General features: G+C 33.5%; 1 protein-coding gene across 1 annotated transcript in view; it reads right to left on the bottom strand.

The window, feature by feature from the left end:
- Positions 1–9508, bottom strand: part of LOC108742908 — a 10840-nt gene extending 1332 nt beyond the window's left edge. Inside the window, exons 1-2 of the mRNA XM_018478268.1 lie at positions 9138–9508; positions 6009–6270 (exon numbers count right to left, since the gene is read on the bottom strand). Coding sequence (XP_018333770.1) covers positions 6009–6270; positions 9138–9287 — 412 coding nt within the window. The 5' untranslated portion in view covers positions 9288–9508. The remainder of the gene's footprint in view (positions 1–6008; positions 6271–9137) is intronic.
- Positions 9509–9915: the final 407 nt, after the last annotated feature.

A 9915-nucleotide genomic window follows, 5' to 3' on the forward strand; every position in this document is an offset into this window, starting at 1 on the left:
CGAAATGAAGACAGAAGAGAATGAAAGATTATCTGTGGAATATTACTGCCTCAGCATTTACCTAAGTGATCCAAGGAAACCACAGAAAAACTTGGACCAAGGCAGACGGACCCGGAATCGAACCGGCGTCCTCCCGAGTGCTAAGCAATGGTCTAAACCTCTAGGCCATGCCGCTCGGTCCAAAACTAGAACAACCCACATCCTTAACTATTTCTGAACAGTCGCCTCTATTCCTTTTAAATCCTGTGTCTGCCTCTAATATTCTTCTGATTAAACCTTAATGCTTGGAAAGGTGTCCTACCAATCTATCTCACTTATTTCTTATTGTCTTCCATAGAGTCCTCTGTTCTCCTATTCTTTCTAATACCTTTTCATTTCTAACCTTCTCTATCCACAGTATCCTAATCATTCGCCTGTAACACCACATTTCGAACGCTTCTAACCTTTTCTTTTCCGCCGCGTCCATCGTCTATGTTTCGCACCCTTACTGCGCCGAACTCGAAACATACACCTTAAACAATCTTTTTCAAATATCTAAATTTCCGCGAAGTTCTTTTTATTCGACAGGACACGACCCTGTAAACCAATCGCGAGCATGGAAGTAACTCCTCTTTATTGAAGGCGACTCGACCCTGCGCTATCCTCTGCTTTATATCCCTACTACTCCTTCCGTCCTGACTTATCTGACTTCCTAGATACCTAAAATCAGCAAATTTTTCGTTTCCTATCTTTATATTCGCTCGTTCCCTACTTCTTCTTCCCTTACATACCAGTACTTCTGTTTTACTTTTATTTATTTAGAAAACACATGGGCAAATAAGACAAATGCTAAAACATCAAATGTTGCTTACGTGTTGAAATAAAAAATCAACTTATGATGGAGTGTTATGTTTCTCCAAGTGTACTTTTATTGAAATCGGGATCAGTTTTGGGTTTTTTACGACAGACAGTTTGCTCTGAAAGCGCCTGAAAGCTTTTCTTGTCTCATTTAGGGAATAAGAATGAGGAAATTCGGGCAGGTGCAATGTATTTTCAACCACCCCAGGAGACCATTATAAAATTGCTAAAGTTTGAAAGTTTTTTTTCATTAATCATTCAGAGCATAGTCGGAAGTAATAGATAATCACAAATAAGAAACCAAGAATGGAGTACAGTTTACGTGAAATCAATTGGTTTTATATTAATTTTGGTTGATTGGTAGCAAGGGTCAAATTTATAATTATTATAGTCATCGTCTTTAGTTTTCTTTTCTTTAATCTTCAATGCGATACAGAATAAATTAAAAGCTATAAAGGGTAATAACGTTCTACATCCACCGGCGTAACGAGGCGGATATGTCGAATTCCATATAGAAATGAACATCTAATACATGCACTCTCTCACCCCTCACGATCCACTCTATCCAACCACTTTCCAATGTGGGTTCGCATTTGCGCTCATATATTTTTTATTTATGCTTTTTTAATGAACTTAAAATCCAAAGTTGAACTTATTCTAGTCAAACCAGAAGTAGAAAAATTATAACTTTTCGTTATAAGTTGTCTCAAAAAATAAAAGAAAGATTTATATTTAAGTTGAGCCACCCGGTGTATACAGTATAACATTACCACCGCTGCACACGTTGTTTTTAAAATACCACCAAATAGCATACCGGGTAAATGGTCATCTGGATATAACGGTAAACAATAAATATTCGTTTAAATTGCTACTGTACTGTTTATAGGTAGAAATCAATAACAATAAGTTGACTGTTTGTTATTTTATTACTAAAGGCCCTTGTGCTCAAAAAACGTGCCAGGAAATAAATGCCCTGTGAGGCCTGAAGGGACAGTCACCGCTCGCCCTTTCGTTTTCTATGTCAGTCCAGTACCGAGCTACATTTAGAGGATCACAATTTAAAGCAAAATAATTGAATAAGTAATAATTTAGATGGTAAACAGCACGTCATAGGATAATATTGTTATAAACGTATTCCTGAGGCGACGATCGATACAACGGCACTTTTGATAGCCGACAATCGAAGGTCATAAGTTATACGTGACGACATACACAAAGACTCCTGCGTTAATAGAATCTTACAAGATGCTTTCCGCGAATATAAAGAATGTTTGACAGGTAACTATAAATATGTAACAAGTAATGGAGAGGTGTAAATAGCGCGAAAACGAGAAGTATGTGCGGTAATATGTGATATACATATAGTATTAATACATAGTAAATATGCGATTTTATTAAAAGTCTGAAATTGGTTTTTCAGTTTGAATGAATTAAATCGTTGTAATTAACAACTGCGCCAGTTAAACTTTTTCGAAATGGGAAGTAAGAAATTGCCTAATTGAAAGCGTTTAAGTGACAGTTTAGGAAAAAAAATTACTTTTGATGACTTTAAAAATTTAATTATTCATCGTTTTTCCTTTGTATTCGTTTTGTTTGTTGAAGAACCAATTCAAGGTTTTTACCAGCCGTCGTTTAATGAATTTATCGTATCTCAGATTTCCAACGAGGTTACTAGTAAACGATATTTTCTAGAAGGTATTATCCAAAAGGCATAAAAAGTTTATGGAAACATTATCGGTCGCTCATATTATCATTTTAATTTGTTTTTGAATTTGAATTCCATGCTCTTATGTCTGAATGTAAATGAAGTTTGATAAAACAAAGAGACCGATATTTATAATTTTATTACTGCTTGTTACGTTTCTTTTGACAATTTTTCCAATTTCATACCAACACAATTGACACTACGTTTTGCATTTACAATTTTTTGCTTTTTGGTATGTTCCTAAAGTGTTAGCGACTTCAGAGTATCTGAATAAGAAGACAGAAAAAATCTGTAATAAGTATCAATAACTTATACCCTTCGAGACTAATCCTTTGAAAAACACCAATTTGTGAAAATAGCTAAATTAAAATTATATTGTATTTCATTTTTTATCTTTAACCACAAAAAACACTTGGTTTGTTTATATCTCTATAAATAACTCTATACGTACTTCGCCTTTTTGTGGTGGAGGAGGCATCTTCAGGGGCCTTTAGTTAATTAGTTTATATTAAAAGATTCTAAAGATGCCTTAAAAAGGCGAAATACGTAAGCAGATATTAATAACTAAAGTGAAACAGATTTTTTTTTGATTTTGTGTGGTTAAAGATTGTTACAGTAATTCACCAAGAAATCACAGCCTAGATTTTTTATTATGAGAAAACTGTGGATAAAAAATAAAAAGTGTTATACAGACGGGGAATTTCGAAGTCTATTAACAATGGTCACTTCGATAGATTTTTTTTCTATAACTAATGGAATAAGTGGAAAATTTATTATACATTCCCAACGTTGCCCTATCGTAAATTGAAGTCCCACACAAGAAAACTCTTGGTCAGATTATGTACCTATAATAAGTAGATACAGGAGGCTCAGTTTTGGGTTACAAGCTCACTAGTAAATGAGCAAAACACGTGTGGGGGTTGTTTTAAAATTCTGTTGTGGTGAAGTGAAGTCAAGGGTATCGCTTCCTATTTATTAGTCCCAACCTCATATTTTATTCTAACCAAGCTGAATTTAGGTGATAGAGCAGTATTAGCATGTAACAAAGAGAAGTTAAAGATAGATTTAAATAAAATGGAAGCGGTATTGACAAAACTATATGAAAATAAATAAAAGTAAAAGAAAAACGCTAGTATGCAAGGGAAGAAAAAGTAGGGAAAAAGCGAATATAAAGATAGTAGATGAAAGTAGTTGGGATATAAAGCAAAGGATAGTGCAGGGTTGATTCGTTTTCAGTCAAAAGTAGTCACTTGTATGCTCGCGAACGGTTACTTTACAAATTCGAAAAAGGTTGTTAAAGGTGTATGTTTGGAACACGGCGCTGTACGGATGCAAAATGTAGACGGTGGGCGTGGTAGAAAAGAAAGGGTAAAAAGCGTTCGAAATGTGGTGTTACCGGAGAATGATGAGGATACCGTGGATAGAGAAGGTTAGAAATGAAGAGGTATTAAAAGAATAGGAAAACAGAGGACTCTTTGGAAGTTAATAAGAAATAGGAGAATTAGGTTGGTAGGACACTTTCTCAGGCATATAAGTCTAGTCAGAGATATATTAGAGGCAGAAACAGGAGTTAAGAGGAGTAGAGGTAGACCTAGACTAGTTTACTGTTGAAATGCAAAGATTAGCTCAGGAAAGACAAAGGTGGAGAACGTGCCGAACAGTCTAAGGACTGACGACCTTATGAAAACGATGAAGCACCTGGTGAAATGTTTTTTATTATTTTTTTACAATAACTAACTTAATGGTACTGTGCACAAATCTTTTTTGTTTTGTGCACATGCATGGTAGTATTATCTTTCGAGATTTCCACCTCCTTTTCTACTATAGTAAGTTTTCAATAGCGAAAAACCAACCAGTAGTTTCAACGTTCACATACTAAGGAAAGGTGCGCTTAAAACTATTTTATAATTTCCTGAAAACAATTTTACGGCACTTTTTAAAAAAGATATTACATTTTCAATATCGTTGGAAATACTCTCTGTTGTATGGTAAATTGCCATGGTGCAAATTTAATTCAAATATTTAAGGTACTTGCAATTTAAACTCTGGATCAGAAATTTTTTAATTTCCGTTTAAAAAGGGCATTAACGGAAGTAGTTTTAGAATAATTTGTCAAAGAAAAATCTACACCTTCACGCTTATTTTTTCTAGTAAAAGATTGGCAACCTTGACGTCGTAGCGAAATCTACCGCGAAGAAATGCAAAGAACACCTCTAATCAATCAATAAGAGGAATACACAGAATGATAAGCAGGATCTTGTTTATCATCAATACGCGATGTTGCCAAAGTTCTCCTCAGCTGTTTGCTGCGAACGTCATTGAGTGACTATAATTCACTTACTTATAATTCTTAATTAGGGATTTGCGTATTATAATTTGTATAGTTCAGTCTTAAATTAGTTAGTAAGTATTTATCGTTATTACAAAATGGTATTGTCCTTATAAATAACATCTTATTTAGCACCTATTTATCATTTGATTTCATTAGTCAACGGACTTCCTTATAAAACGTGCGCCATATGTTTTTTCGCGAAATCATTACGCGAAGATGTTTAATTTCTTGTAGACGATAAAACAGTATCTGACAAGTATCGTATATACACCTTAGTAGTATCAAATAGAAGACTTATTCTCCGAATATAGAAATTACATATTTTTGGAACGACGTTCTTATCGCACGTTACCGTGGTAATCATCTAACCAGCAAACATCAGCGTTGTCGGAAAATTCTTTTTATTCCCTAGTTTATTTACTTGAATTTCCTTATATTTCCCTGGACATTCTTAAGGTGTAAATGATGCTTTGGCACCAAAAGGGAAGGCTCTATCAACATAATCATAAGGTTGTCAACCCTAAGACTGGTTGGACACGCACCTCCACTCTTCCCTTTCCTGAGCTAATTTTCGCATTTTCCTAAACCTAGAACATACCATAATCCTTAACAATTTTTGAAGGATAATATACTCGAGCTCTATCTCTACTCCACTTAGTTTCTTTTTCTATTTCTAATATGTTTCTAACTAGTCCTCAATTTCCCTGGACATTCTTAAGTTGTAAATGATGCTTTGGCACTAAAAGGGAAGGCTTTATGATCATCNTGGTTCCCACTGAAAATCAATGAAATTTTTTCCTATATAAATATTAATGGAATTATTGTAAATGGAAACAATTATTTTTCTATTTATGCCAAATGGTTTTGAATGGAATTTACAAATTTTCTATTGATTCCTATTGAAGTTCAATGGAAATTTTTCCTACTAGTATACAATCAGGATCTTGCATGTCATCAATACTCCGATGTTGCCGAATTTTAGTCAGCTGTTTGCTACGGTTAACCGTCTAGAACTAGAATAGTATTCAATGAGTCTCATTAATGTAATGATAATGTTCACTATTGCAATATGTTTTATTCTAGTTTTTTACAATTTGCTTAGATTGACAGTGAGTAGATGTAGTTAATGTTTACCTTCATCAAAAGATGCTCTAAATTCCTCTAGCGTTTCGTCCGGCACCTTTACTTCGATTAAATGATTGTTGACAAATTCATTTATTTTTTCGAACAGAATTTTGTTAACAAGCTCCGCGCGATCGGACTTGTTCGTGGGAAGCTCGATTTCATCAAATTTACGAGATATATTCTTGTAGGCTTTGACGTTTTCTTTTACAATTATTCCGTTCAACAAGTAAAATTCCTTCGGGATTTTCTCTATCATTCTTATTATCTTTTCCTGAAAAAACAACGGTGGAATTAATGCATTGATTGAAATATTAAAAAGGGCCGCTAATTAAAATAAAAGAGATTGAACTTGAATATGAGACGAGTGACATCTCTTGCTTCTAATAACGTAAAACCTTAAAAAATCTACATATTTTGTGTATTATGTAAATAGTCGAACAAATAAAGCACTAAACCTTCAAATTTTGTGCCGTAAGTCGGATCGAGATGCGGTTTTTTGCATTCGATTAGTGAGTTTGTCTACAAACTTTCTCAACGTAAGAGATCAATTTATCTTCAAAGCATCGGTGCATAAGAAAAAAGCAGTCTTATTGCAACTGCATTGCAAAGTTGTCGTAAAAAGACTCCGTCAGTAATGATAGAAATCCAATTTTGTTACTTGGAGGTCTTGAGGGTCGCTGAACAGGTTTATGCAGTCTACGACGCCCTTCGAGGTATATGAGAGGCAGGGCCATCGTTATATACTCTTCTTTAAAAATTAGTTGAAATAATTTACCTGGCGGTTTTGAGGGACGCCGAACACGTATATGCAGTTGGCGATGACTTCCGAGGTACGTTGGGACCGATGATCGATGATTTGAAAAATGATGTATATTTTTTATAAAGATAATGCTTCAAATAAGTTATTTTTTTAGTACATTGTTTTATTGATATATAATAGTTCTTATAAATATTTGAAGTATATTTTCTAAAAATAATTGTTTTACAAAATATTTTCTGAACAGTTTTCATCATAACCTTCAAAACCCTCAAGTAAATTATTTCAATTAATTTTTATTGACGAAACTGCTGGAAACGAGTGTATGATGGTGACCCTGGGCCCCAGGTACCTCGGAGGCTATCGCAGATTGTATATTCGTGTTCAGCGACCCTCAAAAGCCCCGAGTAGAAAAATTGGATCATTATTGACCGAGTTGCAAATTTATTTTTTCATATTAATTTTGAAATAGATTTATTTTTCTCATGCACCTATGCATTTTTTAAGATGAATTCATGTCTTACGTTCATAAAGTTTGTAGACGGTCTTACGAATCAAATGAGGAAAAGCGCACTTTGATCCGACTTTCTGCACAAAAATTTATTTCTTTGACTAAAACACAACGTTATTAATGTTTCAAGTAAAGTCATGGAGTTTTGTAAGTTTGCAGACGTAAACATTTTCCATGTAGATAACGTGCTGTTGCAAATTTCTACCTTCTCAAATTATTTGATTAGTGTATTAGCTACCTGATAAAACGACGGAAGAAAATTGACGTCATTAATTTTGAAAATTGGTAGCCAAACAGGCTAAGAGTACGAAAGTGACACTTGTTATTTTATCTTCTATAATTAAGCTTTTCACAAGGAAGCATCTCAAGAAGCTTTCAGAAGCTCCCCTGAGTCACGAAGTGCGAAAGGGTAGAAGGAATAAGTCAATATGTGTACTAAATAAATCAAGTAATAGGTGTTTATGTAACAATTTGGGAAATGTCTACGGAGTTCTTTGTTAACTAATGGGAGTAGATAGTAATGATGATTGATTATTTAAATAAAGCTATTTTGGTAATTTGAATTAATTTTCAGGTGTTAAAAATCGAAAGTGAAATATTCTATGATAAAGGATTGGTAACTGATCTCAGACCAATTCAGCAACACTTATTATAAATTGAATCTCTTATAATAAAGCAAGCGTAATGCTATTCTTCTGTTTTGTACGGTTTAGTTCTTTATCAAAGCAATCGCTTGTTGTGAATCAAATATAGTCGACGATTAGCCGCTCTTTCGTTTAGTGCGGGGCTTAATAAAGTTTTTCGTGCGTGCTAAAGTAGATTAAGTTGTTGCGCATTTTCGGTGTGTTTTTTTTCTATTTCTATGTATAGTTCCTGTTGAATACGAATGTTTTGATACACCTGCCAGTTGACTCACAACAATTTGTTCTATATAAATTTCGAAATGCTTAGATATTGGAAATTTTTATCCACGTCAAAAACGTTGAAAAGTTTAACTACACGTGCTTCTTAGGTACTTATTATTGTTAAATAATAATTTATCAGGGGTACAAAGTGATCGGTATTAAGAAATATCGTACAATACATACAAAGCAATCATAAAAAGGATTTTCATCAGTCACGAATCTGTGCTCTTGGCGTTGCGCCTTTTTTTCTGTACTCGTAACCCCGCTATAAAATCATTTAACATTTTATGTTAGGTTAATGTATTCTGCTGTATGTACATTAAAACAACTCTCAAGTTTACTTTATAAAATTAATGTTGTTGTCATTAATTTATACTAATCGTATGCAAACAACAATTACAGTATATAGAAAGGTCTAATCGTAAATACTAATTAACAGGAATTATAAAATTTTTGACTGAAAAATATACCGGGGAATTGTGGATGGCAAGTTAGAATATAAATGTCACATAAATGCAACTATATTAATTGCTAATTACATTAAGAAGTTTTCGGTAGCACATACTTACTATAATGAGAGGTTACAATTATTGATAAGTACGCCTGTTTTATTGAACAAGACAGTCAGTCTTAAGCCTGGATTAAAGTATAAAAGATAGTAAAATTTGTGTTTAAAATATCAAATAGCAACAGAAACTATCAATTTAGCATAAAAAATTAAATAAAATCACTGTGTATAATCGTAGTTGCGACATACAATTTTATCACGGTGATGCAAGCATGCGAAAGGGTCGCGATGGTAAAAGCGCGACGCAAGGGCACGACACTTTATAGTCTTACAGTTATTGTATCTATAAAAGAATGATTACATAATAAATCAAAATACACGTAATTAATGTAAAGCAAATTCCACATTTCGGAAATCTACTAAAACATTTAAAACGTAGTAAACTTTAAACACACACCTTTAAACACAGAATACCGTCCGAGATCCCACGTTCTCTTATTAGCGAAAAAACATCTCGAAAACTATTGATGGTATAACCGGAAGGTTCTGATTTTGAGGAGTGCCAATAAAGTAGTAAAATGAGCAGTGATTTGTAGAAGAACTTCATGTTAACCGATCACCCTGTTTACAAACACTGATGTATAAAGAACCATAATGTCAAACGTTGCCCCGGTTTAGATGAAATTACGCACTCCGGAAATTACACCTGTAATTTGTTACTCCACTTAAGGAGTACACGACACAAACTGGATTTGTGTTTTTACGGTTCTGCATTGACCATGAAGAAAATTGCACGCATGAAGATAAACAGGAGCTGATGCTCGAAAAACTAATTTGTATCACGCAAAGACAATTTTTAAAAACACCCACACTTTATCACAGTTATCAGTGCATATTTTTTATTTTCTTTGTTCGTTTATTTTAAAAGTTTGTTGTTTCATTGAAACAATGCAAATTATTTTTTAACAATATTAATTTCTTTCTGTATATAAAGCGACCCTTTGGGTGTTAAAGACGAATGATTTTAATAAATTTTGCGTATAATTGAATTGACATTCATTGTTTTGTTATTGTTTCGTCTTCCTACCTACTATATCATATGACAATTAAACTCAAGCAGTTTAATTTTGAAACTCATTATGTTTTCTGCATTCAAATGTGATGTCTGGTGTACCTATATCTCTTTTAACATGTGGTAAATAATCACAATTTGGTGAAGTTAAATCTTTTTCACT

Source organism: Agrilus planipennis, unplaced genomic scaffold (assembly GCF_000699045.2).
Source record: "Agrilus planipennis isolate EAB-ADULT unplaced genomic scaffold, Apla_2.0 scaffold356, whole genome shotgun sequence".
Lineage (NCBI taxonomy): Eukaryota > Metazoa > Arthropoda > Insecta > Coleoptera > Buprestidae > Agrilus > Agrilus planipennis.